This window comes from Oncorhynchus clarkii, unplaced genomic scaffold (genome assembly GCF_045791955.1).
Source record: "Oncorhynchus clarkii lewisi isolate Uvic-CL-2024 unplaced genomic scaffold, UVic_Ocla_1.0 unplaced_contig_11241_pilon_pilon, whole genome shotgun sequence".
NCBI lineage: Eukaryota > Metazoa > Chordata > Actinopteri > Salmoniformes > Salmonidae > Oncorhynchus > Oncorhynchus clarkii.
In genome coordinates this window covers 46,023-62,216 of record NW_027258017.1, presented here as the reverse complement: position 1 = coordinate 62,216, position 16,194 = coordinate 46,023, and the positions used below count along the sequence as shown (strand labels likewise).

The following is a 16,194-nucleotide window of genomic DNA, read 5'->3' as shown; positions in this document are numbered from 1 at the left end:
GTCTCCTATCTCTTTATTAAACCCTCATGTCTCCTATCTCTTTATTAAACCCTCATGTCTCCAATCTCTTTATTAAACCCTCATGTCTCCTCTCTCTTTATTAAACCCTCATGTCTCCATGTCTCCAATCTCTTTATTAAACCCTCATGTCTCCTCTCTCTTTATTAAACCCTCATGTCTCCATGTCTCCTCTCTCTTTATTAAACCCTCATGTCTCCTCTCTCTTTATTAAACCCTCATGTCTCCATGTCTTCTATCTCTTTATTAAACCCTCATGTCTCCATGTCTCCAATCTCTTTATTAAACCCTCATGTTTCCATGTCTCCTATCTCTTTATTAAACCCTCATGTCTCATATCTCTTTATTAAACCCTCATGTCTCCATGTCTCCTATCTCTTTATTAAACCCTCATGTTTCCATGTCTCCTATCTCTTTATTAAACCCTCATGTCTCCATGTCTCCTATCTCTTTATTAAACCCTCATGTCTCATATCTCTTTATTAAACCCTCATGTCTCATATCTCTTTATTAAACCCTCATGTTTCCATGTCTCCTATCTCTTTATTAAACCCTCATGTCTCCTATCTCTTTATTAAACCCTCATGTCTCCTCTCTCTTTATTAAACCCTCATGTCTCCTATCTCTTTATTAAACCCTCATGTTTCCATGTCTCCTATCTCTTTATTAAACCCTCATGTCTCATATCTCTTTATTAAACCCTCATGTTTCCATGTCTCCTCTCTCTTTATTAAACCCTCATGTCTCCTCTCTCTTTATTAAACCCTCATGTCTCCATGTCTCCAATCTCTTTATTAAACCCTCATGTCTCCTATCTCTTTATTAAACCCTCATGTCTCCATGTCTCCTATCTCTTTATTAAACCCTCATGTCTCCTATCTCTTTATTAAACCCTCATGTCTCCTATCTCTTTATTAAACCCTCATGTCTCCTATCTCTTTATTAAACCCTCATGTCTCCTATCTCTTTATTCAACCCTCCGGGTAGCCATTTGATTAATTGTTCATCAGTCTTATGGCGAAGCTTTTAAGGAGCCTTTTGGACTTGGTACCGCTTGGTTACAGATGCATAAAAACAACATGCTCAATAGGTGACATGTCTGGTCATGGGGGAACTGGAACACGCTCTCCTACATGTCGATCCAGAGCATCCCAAACATGCTCAATAGGAAGTAGAGCATATTCATCTTCCAGGAATTGTGTCCAGATCCTTGAAACATGGAGGATGAAAGGCACGTGAACGGGCCTCAGGATCTCAACATTTTGTATTATTTTTATTTCATTGAACAAGTCAGTTAAGAACAAATTATTATTTATAATGACGGCACGACACCGAGCAAAACCTGACAACGTTGGGCCAATTGTGCTCCGCCCTTATGGGACTTCCAATCACGGCCGGTTGTGATACAGCCTGGATTCAAACCTGGGTGTCTGTAGTGACGCCTCTAGTACTGAGATGCAGTGCCTTAGACCGCTGTGGCACTCGGTAGCCGAGTGCTGCAGAGATGGTTGTCCTTCTGGTAGGTTCTCCCATCTCCACAGAGGAACTTGAGAGCTCTGTCATCTGGTTCTTAGTCACCTCCCTGACCAAAGCCCTTCTCCATCGATTGCTCAGTTTGGCCGGGCAACCAGCTCTAGGAAGAGTCTTGGTGGTTCCAAACTTCTTCCATTTAATAATGATGGAGGCCACTGTGTTCTCGGGGACCTTCAATACTGCAGAAATGTTTTGGTACCCTTCCCCAGATCTGTGCCTCGACACAATCCTGTCTCGGAGCTCTACGAATAATTCCTTCAACCTCATGGCTCTGACATGCACTGTCAACTGTGGGACCTTATATTGACAGGTGTGTGTCTTTCTAAATCATGTCCAACCAATTGAATTTAGCACCGGTGGACTCCAATCAAGTTGTAGGAACATCTCAAGGATGATCAATAGAAACAGGATGCACCTGAACTCAATTTCGATTCTCATAGCAAAGGGTCTGAATACTTATGTAAATAAGGTTTTTCTGTTAAAATGTTTTACTAAATTTGCTAAATGTTCTAAAACCTTGTTTTCTCTTTGTCATTATGGGGTATTGTGATGTCATTAAGGGGTATTGTGATGTCATTATGGGGTATTGTGATGTCATTATCTAGTATTGTGATGTCATTATGGGGTATTGTGATGTCATTATGGGGTATTGTGATGTCATTATGGGGTATTATGATGTCATTATAGGGTATTGGGATGTCATTATGGGGTATTGGGATGTCATTATGGGGTATTGTGATGTCATTATGGGGTATTGTGATGTCATTACGGGGTATTGTGTGTAGATTGATGAGGATTTTTATTTATTTAATACATTTTAGAATAAGGCTGTAACGTAACAAAATGTGGAAAAAGTCGCGGGGTCTGAATACTTTCCGAAGGCTCTGTACATGTACAAATGACCTTGACTAACCTTTACCTCTGCACATTGACTCTGGGTAACCCCAGTATACAGGGCTCCCGAGTGGTACTGTGGTCTAAGACACTGCATCTCACCGCAGTGATACTTCTTGGTCTGAACTACCTGGTTTAGATCCAGGCTGTATCACATCTGGCCGGGAGTCCCACAGGGCGGCCCACAATTGGCCCAGCGTCATTATAAGAATTTGTTCTTAACTGACTTGCCTGGTTAAATAAATGTAGCCTCCTTACTACCTGGTACCGGTAGCCCCTGAATACAGCCTTGTTATTGTTCCTTAATTACATTTTTTACTTTAGTTTATATTTTCTTAAAACTGCATTGTTGGTTATGGGCTTGTAAGTAGCATTTCACGGTGAGGTTCTACACCAGCTGTGTTCAGCGCATGTGACAAATAAAATGAGTTGTGTTCTGTATTCCCAGTCATGTGAAATCCATAGATTAAGTCCTAATGTATTCCCAGTCATGTGAAATCCATAGATCAGGGCCTAATGTATTCCCAGTCATGTTAAATCCATAGATCAGGTCCTAATGTATTCCCAGTCATGTGAAATCCATAGATCAGGGCCTAATGAAAAATGAGTTGTGTTCTGTATTCCCAGTCATGTGAAATCCATAGATTAAGTCATAATGTATTCCCAGTCATGTTAAATCCATAGATCAGGACCTAATGTATTCCCAGTCATGTGAAATCCATAGATCAGGACCTAATGAAAAATGAGTTGTGTTCTGTATTCCCAGTCATGTGAAATCCATAGATTAAGTCCTAATGTATTCCCAGTCATGTTAAATCCATAGATTAAGTCCTAATGTATTCCCAGTCATGTTAAATCCATAGATTAAGTCCTAATGTATTCCCAGTCATGTTAAATCCATAGATTAAGTCCTAATGTATTCCCAGTCATGTTAAATCCATAGATCAGGGCCTAATGTATTCCCAGTCATGTTAAATCCATAGATCAGGGCCTAATGAAAAATGAGTTGTGTTCTGTATTCCCAGTCATGTTAAATCCATAGATTAAGTCCTAATGTATTCCCAGTCATGTTAAATCCATAGATCAGGGCCTAATGAAAAATGAGTTGTGTTCTGTATTCCCAGTCATGTGAAATCCATAGATTAAGTCCTAATGAAAAATGAGTTGTGTTCTGTATTCCCAGTCATGTTAAATCCATAGATCAAGGCCTAATGTATTCCCAGTCATGTTAAATCCATAGATCAGGACCTAATGTATTCCCAGTCATGTTAAATCCATAGATTAAGTCCTAATGTATTCCCAGTCATGTTAAATCCATAGATCAGGACCTAATGTATTCCCAGTCATGTTAAATCCATAGATCAAGGCCTAATGAATTTATTTGAATTGACTGATTTCCTTATGAACTGTAACTCAGTCAAATCTTTGGAATTGTTGCATGTTAATTGCATATTGTTTGTTCAGTGTAGTTAACCATTGAAATGGGTATTTTGAGCTGCCTCTGTAAAACGTACAGAATATGGTGCCGTTTGGCGTACAAACTGTCCGGTCTGTTTGACCTACTTCCTTCCCGTCTGATATTTGAAAGGTAAATAGCAGCTTGTTGACGTCATGGCGGGATGAGAGTCGGTCTTTCAGCCTGTTCAGGTTTCACTCCACTCCAGCCAGTCGCTTCATTTGCCTGATGGGATTTCCATACAGGTGCTCCCCCCCCCCCTCCCTCCCTCCTCCTCCGTGTTTGACTACCAAACATAGCGGCGCCACTGATCTCTCCCAGGGAAAACAGGGGTCTGACAGAAGACAGGAGGAGAGAGGGAGAAAGGGAGTGTCTGATAGAGGAGGAGGATAGAGGGAGAAAGGGAGTGTCTGATAGAGGAGGAGGATAGAGGGAGAAAGGGAGTGTCTGATAGAGGAGGAGGATAGAGGGAGAAAGGGAGTGTCTGATAGAGGAGGAGGATAGAGGGAGAAAGGGAGTGTCTGATGGAGGAGGATAAAGGGAGAAAGGGAGTGTCTGATAGAGAAGGAGGATAGAGGGAGAAAGGGAGTGTCTGATAGAGGGAGAAAGGGAGTGTCTGATAGAGGAGGATAGAGGGAGAAAGGGAGTGTCTGATAGAGGAGGAGGATAGAGGGAGAAAGGGAGTGTCTGATAGAGGAGGAGGATAGAGGGAGAAAGGGAGTGTCTGATAGAGGAGGAGGATAGAGGGAGAAAGGGAGTGTCTGATAGAGGAGGATAGAGGGAGAAAGGGAGTGTCTGATAGAGGAGGAGGATAGAGGGAGAAAGGGAGTGTCTGATAGAGGAGGATGATAGAGGGAGAAAGGGAGTGTCTGATAGAGGAGGAGGATAGAGGGAGAAAGGGAGTGTCTGATAGAGGAGGATGATAGAGGGAGAAAGGGAGTGTCTGATAGAGGAGGAGGATAGAGGGAGAAAGGGAGTGTCTGATAGAGGAGGAGGATAGAGGGAGAAAGGGAGTGTCTGATAGAGGAGGATGATAGAGGGAGAAAGGGAGTGTCTGATAGAGGAGGAGGATAGAGGGAGAAAGGGAGTGTCTGATAGAGGAGGAGGATAGAGGGAGAAAGGGAGTGTCTGATACAGGAGGAGGATAGAGGGAGAAAGGGAGTGTCTGATAGAGGAGGAGGATAGAGGGAGAAAGGGAGTGTCTGATAGAGGATAGAGGGAGAAAGGGAGTGTCTGATAGAGGAGGAGGATAGAGAGAGTGAGGCAGTTCCACAGGCAGACGATAGAAGCAGATTGATCTCTCTCGCGCTGTAGTCGGTCCTGTCTACCGGGAGATGCTCAAGCGTTCCTGATTTTTCCGCTCTAACCACTGCTAATTCCCATTAGAGCTCGTTACCTCCACTGTACTGTTTTCTGTTTTCGGTAGTTTGAGGGGGGGTAAATCGCGTGTCGTCTGTCTGGGAACATAAGGCTAACCAGGGCTACAGATCATCTGGATCAGAACCTCACGACTAGAAGCACCAGGTCTCCGGTAAAACGGTAAGAAATACCACAGAATCCCCCCGCGCTCCTTCCGTGATGAATATGTTGATAGTCTAGTAGCAGCATCATTCGGTCTGTATATCATGTACATCGCTTTAGATAGGCCAGCTGTAATGTAAACATTGGCTATAGTGTACAAATTCATAAAAACATTTTTATTTTATTTTTTAGTCTTTAATATAAGGTTAAGCATTAGGGTTAAACAGTGGTTAGGGTGTAAAATCAAATTTGATGACTTTGTGGCGGTGCTTAGTGACCACTGCAGATCTGCCTCCAGAACAACATTCACAAGGGAAAACGCTAAGGCTATAGAGTAGCGGAAACGGTTATACCGTTTTATAACGTGTATTTATTGAGGGTTTTTAATCAGCATAATGCCATCTCTGGATATTGATGCCCTTTATAGTCTCTGGATAAACTCCCGAGGTTCAGCTGTTGTCTTTGTTGATCGAGATAATGTGTTATTTCAGGCAGGAGGAGATGATTGGTTTATTTAAATAGGGCAGATGAAAACACGGAGACAGCTGCATCACTCTAACGCTCTCTGGCTTTGTCTCGACATGAGCTTTTAAATTAAACGTTATCTGTAAAAACCGGGGGATTTAACGTTGTGTTCTCTGTAAAAACCGGGGGGGTTTACCGGAACTGAAGAACAGAACGACTTGTTTTCTTCCGTCAAAACGGGAGCTAGTGATGATGAGCGCGGAGACCAGGAGAACAGAGAATCAGTGACGTCTATAATAATTTTACACTATATATATTTTTTTTTATAAATAAACACAATCATAGACTTATATAAATATATAAGTACATTTAAATAAGGAGTAAACTGTATTCGTAATAAGTGTTGATGGATATAAATACATGACCACATTTAATCATTAAAGTATACTGTATTCGTGTTGAATGTCTATATGTATAAATGATCATAGCTGAGCTATATAATATATCTATGTTACTCTATATCTATATATCTATGTTACTCTATATCTATATAATATATCTATGTTACTCAATATCTATATAATATATCGATGTTACTCTATATCTATATAATATATCTATGTTACTCTATATCTATATATCTATGTTACTCTATATCTATATAATATATCTATGTTACTCAATATATATATAATATATCGATGTTACTCTATATCTATATAATATATCTATGTTACTCTATATCTATATATCTATGTTACTCTATATCTATATAATATATCGATGTTACTCTATATCTATATAATATATCTATGTTACTCTATATCTATATAATATATCTGTTACTCTATTTCTATATAATATATCTGTTACTGGTGGGGTGTGCAGCTAAATTACCTAAACAAAAAGGGACATGACCCAGTTATTCAGAGTCTCTCTCTCTCTCACACACACACACGGTATTCTGGTCATACAGCAGACTATGTATAGATATGTCTGGTAGGAGAGTGTAGATATGTCTGGTAGGAGAGTGTAGAAATGTCTGGTAGGAGAGTGTAGATATGTCTGGAAGGAGAGTGTAGATATGTCTGGAAGGAGAGTGTATATATGTCTGGTAGGAGAGTGGAGATATGTCTGGTAGGAGAGTGTAGACATGTCTGGTAGGAGAGTGTAGACATGTCTGGTAGGAGAGTGTAGACTTGTCTGGTAGGAGAGTGTAGACATGTCTGGTAGGAGAGTGTAGACTTGTCTGGTAGGAGAGTGTAGACTATGTATAGATATGTCTGGTAGGAGAGTGTAGATATGTCTGGTAGCAAAGTGTAGACTATGTATAGATATGTCTGGTAGGAGAGTGTAGACATGTCTGGTAGGAGAGTGTAGACTTGTCTGGTAGGAGAGTGTAGACATGTCTGGTAGGAGAGTGTAGACTTGTCTGGTAGGAGAGTGTAGACTATGTATAGATATGTCTGGTAGGAGAGTGTAGATATGTCTGGTAGCAAAGTGTAGACTATGTATAGATATGTCTGGTAGGAGAGTGTAGATATGTCTGGTAGCAGAGTGTAGATATGTCTGGTAGGAGAGTGTAGACTATGTATAGTAGCAGAGTGTAGATATGTCTGGTAGCAGAGTGTAGATATGTCTGGTAGGAGAGTGTAGACTATGTATAGATATGTCTGGTAGCAAAGTGTAGACTATGTATAGATATGTCTGGTAGCAGAGTGAATGATGTAATGTGTGTATGATGTAATGTGTGTATGATGTAATGTGTGTATAATGTAATGTGTGTATGATGTAATGTGTGTATAATGTAATGTGTGTATGATGTAATGTGTGTATGATGTAATGTGTGTATGATGTAATGTGTATATGATGTAATGTGTGTATGATGTAATGTGTGTATAATGTAATGTGTATAATGTAATGTGTGTATGATGTAATGTGTGTACTATGTAATGTGTGTATGATGTAATGTGTGTATAATGTAATGTGTGTATGATGTAATGTGTGTATAATGTAATGTGTGTATGATGTAATGTGTGTATAATGTAATGTGTGTATGATGTAATGTGTGTATCATGTAATGTGTGTATAATGTGTATATGATGTAATGTGTGTATAATGTAATGTGTGTATGATGTAATGTGTGTATAATGTAATGTGTATATGATGTAATGTGTGTATAATGTAATGAGTGTATGATGTAATGTGTGTATGATGTAAAGTGTGTATGATGTAATGTGTGTATGATGTAATGTGTGTATGATGTAATGTGTGTATGATGTAATGTGTGTATAATGTAATGTGTGTATGATGTAATGTGTGTATAATGTAATGCGTGTATGATGTAATGTGTGTATAATGAGTGTATAACGTAATGTGTGTATAATGAGTGTATAACGTAATGTAATGTGTGTATAATGTAATGTGTGTGTGATGTAATGTGTATGATGTAATGTGTGTATGATGTAATGTGTGTATAATGTGATGTGTGTATGATGTAATGTGTGTATGATGTAATGTGTGTATAATGTCATGTGTGTATAATGTCATGTGTGTATAATGTCATGTGTGTATAATGTGTATATGATGTAATGTGTGTATGATGTAATGTGTGTATGATGTAATGTGTGTATCATGTAATGTGTGTATAATGTAATGTGTGTATAATGTAATGTGTGTATAATGTAATGTGTGTACTATGTAATGTGTGTATAATGTAATGTGTATAATGTAATGTGTGTGTAATGTGTGTATAATGTAATGTGTGTATCATGTAATGTGTGTACTATGTAATGTGTGTATAATGTGTATATGATGTAATGTGTGTATGATGTAATGTGTGTATGATGTAATGTGTGTATGATGTAATGTGTGTATAATGTCATGCGTGTATAATGTCATGTGTGTATAATGTGTATATGATGTAATGTGTGTTTGATGTAATGTGTGTATGATGTAATGTGTGTATGATGTAATGTGTGTATGATGTAATGTGTGTATAATGTAATGTGTGTATAATGTAATGTGTGTATGATGTAATGTGTGTATAATGTAATGTGTGTATGATGTAATGAGTGTATGATGTAATGTGTGTATGATGTAATGTGTGTATGATGTAATGTGTGTATGACGTAATGTGTGTATAATGTAATGTGTGTATGATGTAATGTGTGTATAATGTAATGCGTGTATGATGTAATGTGTGTATAATGAGTGTATAACGTAATGTGTGTATAATGAGTGTATAACGTAATGTAATGTGTGTATAATGTAATGTGTGTATGATGTAATGTGTGTATGATGTAATGTGTGTATGATGTAATGTGTGTATAATGTGATGTGTGTATGATGTAATGTGTGTATGATGTAATGTGTGTATGATGTAATGTGTGTATAATGTCATGTGTGTATAATGTCATGTGTGTATAATGTGTATATGATGTAATGTGTGTATGATGTAATGTGTGTATGATGTAATGTGTGTATGATGTAATGTGTGTATCATGTAATGTGTGTATCATGTAATGTGTGTATAATGTAATGTGTGTATCATGTAATGTGTGTATCATGTAATGTGTGTATCATGTAATGTGTGTATAATGTAATGTGTGTATAATGTAATGTGTGTACTATGTAATGTGTGTATAATGTAATGTGTGTGTAATGTGTGTATAATGTAATGTGTGTATCATGTAATGTGTGTATCATGTAATGTGTGTATAATGTAATGTGTGTACTATGTAATGTGTGTATAATGTAATGTGTGTATCATGTAATGTGTATATGATGTAATGTGTATATGATGTAATGTGTGTATGATGTAATGTGTGTATAATGTAATGTGTGTACTATGTAATGTGTGTACTATGTAATGTGTGTACTATGTAATGTGTGTATAATGTAATGTGTGTATTATGTCATGTGTATATAATGTAATGTGTGTATAATGTAATGTGTGTATTATGTAATGTGTGTACTATGTAATGTGTGTATCATGTAATGTGTGTATCATGTAATGTGTTTATGATGTAATGTGTATATGATGTAATGTGTGTATGATGTAATGTGTGTATTATGTAATGTGTGTATAATGCATTGTGTGTATAATGTAATGTGTGTATAATGTAATGTGTGTATTATGTAATGTGTGTACTATGTAATGTGTGTATTATGTAATGTGTGTATAATGTCATTAGTGTAGATGGAGGACTTGGATCTTCCCCAGATGAAGAGGGAGGTGGAGAGTCTTCAGTACCAGCTGGCCATCAACAGAGAGAAATCCTCCATCACGGTTACTGAGTAGGTAGTGTCCTTCAGGTCTCTATCCCAGTGTCCTTCTGGTCTCTATCCCAGTGTCCTTCAGGTCTCTATCCCAGTGTCCTTCTGGTCTCTACCTCAGTGTCCTTCTGGTCTCTATCCCAGTGTCCTTCTGGTCTCTATCCCAGTGTCCTTCTGGTCTCTACCTCAGTGTCCTTCTGGTCTCTATCACAGTGTCCTTCTGGTCTCTACCACAGTGTCCTTCTGGTCTCTATCCCAGTGTCCTTCTGGTCTCTATCCCAGTGTCCTTCAGGTCTCTATCCCAGTGTCCTTCTGGTCTCTATCCCAGTGTCCTTCTGGTCTCTATCCCAGTGTCCTTCTGGTCTCTATCCCAGTGTCCTTCTGGTCTCTATCCCAGTGTCCTTCTGGTCTCTATCCCAGTGTCCTTCTGGTCTCTATCCCAGTGTCCTTCTGGTCTCTATCCCAGTGTCCTTCAGGTCTCTATCCCAGTGTCCTTCTGGTCTCTATCCCAGTGTCCTTCTGGTCTCTATCCCAGTGTCCTTCTGGTCTCTACCCCAGTGTCCTTCTGGTCTCTACCCCAGTGTCCTTCTGGTCTCTACCCCAGTGTCCTTCTGGTCTCTATCTCAGTGTCCTTCTGGTCTCTGTCCTTCTGGTCTCTATCCCAGTGTCCTCTGGTATCTATCCCAGTGTCCTTCTGGTCTCTATCTCAGTGTCCTTCTGGTCTCTGTCCTTCTGGTCTCTATCCCAGTGTCCTCTGGTATCTTTCCCAGTGTCCTTCTGGTCTCTATCTCAGTGTCCTTCTGGTCTCTGTCCTTCTGGTCTCTATCCCAGTGTCCTCTGGTATCTATCCCAGTGTCCTTCTGGTCTCTATCCCAGTGTCCTTCTGGTCTCTATCCCAGTGGCCTTCTGGTCTCTCTCTCAGTGTCCTTCTGGTCTCTGTCCTTCTGGTCTCTGTCCTTCTGGTCTCTACCCCGGTGTCCTTCTGGTCTCTACCCCGGTGTCCTTCTGGTCTCTATCCCAGTGTCCTTCTGGTCTCTACCCCGGTGTCCTTCTGGTCTCTACCCCGGTGTCCTTCTGGTCTCTACCCCGGTGTCCTTCTGGTCTCTACCCCGGTGTCCTTCCGGTCTCTATCCCGGTGTCCTTCCGGTCTCTACCCCGGTGCCCTTCCGGTCTCTACCCCAGTGTCCTTCCGGTCTCTACCCCGGTGTCCTTCTGGTCTCTACCCCAGTGGCCTTCTGGTCTCTCTCTCAGTGTCCTTCTGGTCTCTGTCCTTCTGGTCTCTGTCCTTCTGGTCTCTACCCCGGTGTCCTTCTGGTCTCTACCCCGGTGTCCTTCTGGTCTCTATCCCAGTGTCCTTCTGGTCTCTACCCCGGTGTCCTTCTGGTCTCTACCCCGGTGTCCTTCTGGTCTCTACCCCGGTGTCCTTCTGGTCTCTACCCCGGTGTCCTTCCGGTCTCTATCCCGGTGCCCTTCCGGTCTCTACCCCGGTGCCCTTCCGGTCTCTACCCCAGTGTCCTTCCGGTCTCTACCCCGGTGTCCTTCTGGTCTCTACCCCAGTGGCCTTCTGGTCTCTCTCTCAGTGTCCTTCTGGTCTCTGTCCTTCTGGTCTCTGTCCTTCTGGTCTCTACCCCGGTGTCCTTCTGGTCTCTACCCCGGTGTCCTTCTGGTCTCTATCCCAGTGTCCTTCTGGTCTCTACCCCGGTGTCCTTCTGGTCTCTACCCCGGTGTCCTTCTGGTCTCTACCCCGGTGTCCTTCTGGTCTCTACCCCGGTGTCCTTCCGGTCTCTATCCCGGTGCCCTTCCGGTCTCTACCCCGGTGCCCTTCCGGTCTCTACCCCAGTGTCCTTCTGGTCTCTACCCCGGTGTCCTTCTGGTCTCTACCCCGGTGTCCTTCTGGTCTCTACCCCGGTGTCCTTCCGGTCTCTATCCCGGTGCCCTTCCGGTCTCTACCCCGGTGCCCTTCCGGTCTCTACCCCAGTGTCCTTCCGGTCTCTACCCCGGTGTCCTTCTGGTCTCTACCCCAGTGGCCTTCTGGTCTCTCTCTCAGTGTCCTTCTGGTCTCTGTCCTTCTGGTCTCTGTCCTTCTGGTCTCTACCCCGGTGTCCTTCTGGTCTCTACCCCGGTGTCCTTCTGGTCTCTATCCCAGTGTCCTTCTGGTCTCTACCCCGGTGTCCTTCTGGTCTCTACCCCGGTGTCCTTCTGGTCTCTACCCCGGTGTCCTTCTGGTCTCTACCCCGGTGTCCTTCCGGTCTCTATCCCGGTGCCCTTCCGGTCTCTACCCCGGTGCCCTTCCGGTCTCTACCCCAGTGTCCTTCCGGTCTCTACCCCGGTGTCCTTCCGGTCTCTATCCCGGTGTCCTTCCGGTCTCTACCCCGGTGCCCTTCCGGTCTCTACCCCGGTGCCCTTCCGGTCTCTACCCCGGTGCCCTTCCGGTCTCTACCCCGGTGCCCTTCCGGTCTCTTCCAGTCATAGTAGTATGATAGGTCTAGTGAAATGTGTTGTTTTACAGGGTCAGCCATAGTTGTATGTCCCTCCCTGGAAATCATTATGGTTAAGTGCCTTGCTCAAGGTCACATCAACATATTTTTCAGCTTGTCCGCGCCGGTATTCAAACCAGAAACCTTTCGTTGACTGGCCCAATGCTCTAACCACTAGGCTGTTGCACTTGCTCTTTGGTTGACATATTTAAAGCAGTCAGAAACATTGAAATGTCAATAGTTCGGAATGTTAGGTCAGGTTGTAAAACAAAAGTCTCATCTAGGATTCAATCTCGCAACCTTATCTAAGTCTAGGATTCAATCTAGCAACCTTGTCTACGTCCGGGATTCAATCTAGCGACCCTGTCTAAGTCCGGGATTCAATCTAGCGACCCTGTCTAAGTCCGGGATTCAAACTAGCGACCCTGTCTAAGTCCGGGATTCAAACTAGCGACCCTGTCTAAGTCCGGGATTCAAACTAGCGACCCTGTCTAAGTCCGGGATTAAAACTAACGACCCTGTCTAAGTCCGGGATTCAAACTAGCGACCCTGTCTAAGTCCGGGATTCAAACTAGCGACCCTGTCTAAGTCCGGGATTCAAACTAGCGACCCTGTCTAAGTCCGGGATTCAAACTAGCGACCCTGTCTAAGTCCGGGATTCAAACTAGCGACCCTGTCTAAGTCCGGGATTCAAACTAGCGACCCTGTCTAAGTCCGGGATTCAAACTAGCGACCCTGTCTAAGTCCGGGATTCAAACCCATCGTGGGTTTTTAAAGGTAAATGTTTCCGCGTTCGGGGAGATCCCATTCACGGTAAAATCTGTCGGCCCAATCAGAACCTTTAAATACACCTAGAACCTAAACCTGAGATCGGACTGAATGCCAGCCGGGTGGATCGAGGGGTGTGGTCTAACAGGGTGTGTGTGTTCTCTTGGCAGGCTGGTGAAATGGATCGAGGGGTGTGGTCTAACAGGGTGTGTGTGTTCTCTTGGCAGGCTGGTGAAATGGATCGAGGGGTGTGTGTGTGACGACCCATTCCTGAACCCAGAGCTGATGAGGGCCAACCCCTGGGTGGAGAAAGGCAAATGTGTGATCCTCTAACGGACACACACACGGATCCACACACACACACATTGAGACACACACACACGGATCCACACACACACACACACACACACTGAGACACACACACACACACACTGAGAGACACACACACACACACACTGAGAAACACACACCAGGTTATCCCGTCCTATTTATTTGTACATCCATGTCTATGGTTTTAGCTGCAAGTAGCCCCCTTCCTATGAGCAGCATGTCCTACATTGAAAGTAGCCCCCTTCCTATGAGCAGCATGTCCTACATTGAAAGTAGCCCCCTTCCTTCCTATGAGCAGCATGTCCTACATTGAAAGTAGACCCCTTCCTATGAGCAGCATGTCCTACATTGAAAGTAGCCCCCTTCCTTCCTATGAGCAGCATGTCCTACATTGAAAGTAGACCCCTTCCTATGAGCAGCATGTCCTACACTGAAAGTAGCCCCCTTCCTTCCTATGAGCAGCATGTCCTACATTGAAAGTAGATTTGCAGAGCTCATCTCATAGCTTTGTTAAGAGATATAAGTTTGTTGTTAAATAAATCACACTTTTAATTGGCTTTTTTCCCACTGTCAATCAGAATACACTGTTTTTATTGTCTTGTTTCCACTGTCAATCAGAATACACTGTTTTTATTGGCTTGTTTCCACTGTCAATCAGAATACACTGTTTTTATTGGCTTGTTTCCACTGTCAATCAGAATACACTGTTTTTATTGGCTTGTTTCCACTGTCAATCAAACATAATAAAGAGGTGGTTTGACAGATTGACTCGTGGTAATTTATATACTAACATTCTAACGTGTATGAGATGGAGTCTGTGTGTGTGTGTACGGTGTGTGTGTGTGTACGGTGTGTGTGAGTTATAGCAGTTCTCTGATGTAGATGTTGCGTCGCACGGCGTTGGACACTCCCTCGTTGAAGCGGAACCACACGTCACTGTTGCCAACCGCTGTCCCCATGGCAACCTCCACACACACTTCACCTAGTGACAGACAGACAGTTTACGGTTAAAACACACACAGATACATAGCCTCTACACATATGATCAATATTGGAATGGGAATAATGGGAATAATAATGCATTTTATTTTGTAAAGTGGTTCTCACATCTAACAACATGTTCAGTCCCCTCCTTGTCTGGAGAGAGACAGAGATACACATGAACCCTGACCTTTAACCCTCAGGTCTGGAGAGAGACAGAGATACACATGAACCCTGACCTTTAACCCTCAGGTCTGGAGAGAGACAGAGATACACATTAACCCTGACCTTTAACCCTCAGGTCTGGAGAGAGACAGAGATACACATTAACCCTGACCTTTAACCCTATGGTAAAGTGGTTCTCACATCGAACAACATGTTCAGTCCCCTCCTTGTCTGAAGGACAGGTGGATTAACAGGTTCATGTCAAGCCCTGTATGTTTTTCTTCATTAACCCTGACCTTTAACCCTCAGGTCTGGAGAGAGACAGAGATACACATGAACCCTGACCTTTAACCCTCAGGTCTGGAGAGAGACAGAGATACACATTAACCCTGACCTTTAACCCTATGGTAAAGTGGTTCTCACATCGAACATGTTCAGTCCCCTCCTTGTCTGAAGGACAGGTGGATTAACAGGTTCATGTCAAGCCCTGTATGTTTTTCTTCAAAAGTCTCATGGAATGTAGATCTACATTGAGCACCGCACATTGGCTGCTACTGTAGGCTGAATGATGTAACAGCTATTTCCGTGTTAAAATATTATGGGATGCATGTTGTTTTTGATGGTAGGCTACTCTAGTAGGCCTAGATTATGATCAAATAACCACAGTAGCCTACTTGGCCACTGTTAAAACTGTAGTGTTTACAGTAAAACTGTAACTGAAAGCAGGTACAGCCTCAGTGTTTACAGTAAAACTGTAACTGAAAGCAGGTACAGCCTCAGTGTTTACAGTAAAACTGTAACTGAAAGCAGGTACAGCCTCAGTGTTCACAGTAAAACTAACTGAAAGCAGGTACAGCCTCAGTGTTTACAGTAAAACTGTAACTGAAAGCAGGTACAGCCTCAGTGTTCACAGTAAAACTAACTGAAAGCAGGTACAGCCTCAGTGTTCACAGTAAAACTGTAACTTAGTGGGTACAGCCTCAGTGTTCACAGTAAAACTGTAACTTAGTGGGTACAGCCTCAGTGTTCACAGTAAAACTGTAACTTAAAGCGGGTACAGCCTCAGTGTTCACAGTAAAACTGTAACTTAAAGTGGGTAGAGCCTCAGTGTTCACAGTAAAACTGTAACTTAGTGGGTACAGCCTCAGTGTTCACAGTAAAACTGTAACTTAAAGCAGGTACAGCCTCAGTGTTCACAGTAAAACTGTAACTTAAAGTGGGTAGAGCCTCAGTGTTCACAGTAAAACTGTAACTTAAAGTGGGTAGAGCCTCAGTGTTCACAGTAAAACTGTAACTTAGTGGGTACAG

At 42.4% G+C, this 16,194-nt stretch overlaps 2 protein-coding genes and 1 long non-coding RNA gene across 4 annotated transcripts in view; 1 reads left to right on the top strand and 2 right to left on the bottom strand.

The window, feature by feature from the left end:
• The first annotated feature begins 5,106 nt into the window (after positions 1 to 5,106).
• On the top strand, positions 5,107 to 14,508 carry LOC139394525 (guanine nucleotide-binding protein G(I)/G(S)/G(O) subunit gamma-13-like). 2 transcript variants are annotated; one of them, XM_071142618.1, is made up of 3 exons: positions 5,107 to 5,440; positions 10,089 to 10,186; positions 13,638 to 14,508. In XM_071142618.1, exons 2-3 carry the CDS (start codon positions 10,089 to 10,091, stop codon positions 13,741 to 13,743), a joined length of 204 nt encoding a protein of 67 aa, XP_070998719.1. In that variant the 5' UTR covers positions 5,107 to 5,440; the 3' UTR covers positions 13,744 to 14,508. The 2 variants fall into 2 exon arrangements, with proteins under 2 accessions (XP_070998719.1, XP_070998717.1); XM_071142616.1 differs by having other exon boundaries at positions 5,108 to 5,440; positions 10,084 to 10,186.
• The window catches only part of LOC139394524 (chromosome transmission fidelity protein 18 homolog), a gene marked incomplete at its 5' end in the record, with an annotated part of 44,216 nt that continues 42,349 nt past the window's right edge, over positions 14,328 to 16,194 (bottom strand). Inside the window, one exon of the mRNA XM_071142615.1 lies at positions 14,328 to 14,722. Coding sequence (XP_070998716.1) covers positions 14,601 to 14,722 — 122 coding nt within the window. The remainder of the gene's footprint in view (positions 14,723 to 16,194) is intronic.
• Positions 15,046 to 15,355, bottom strand: LOC139394526 (uncharacterized). Its single transcript, XR_011629830.1, has 2 exons — positions 15,281 to 15,355; positions 15,046 to 15,182 (listed from the first exon to the last, which is right to left on the bottom strand). It is a non-coding gene; the product is annotated as an uncharacterized lncRNA (long non-coding RNA).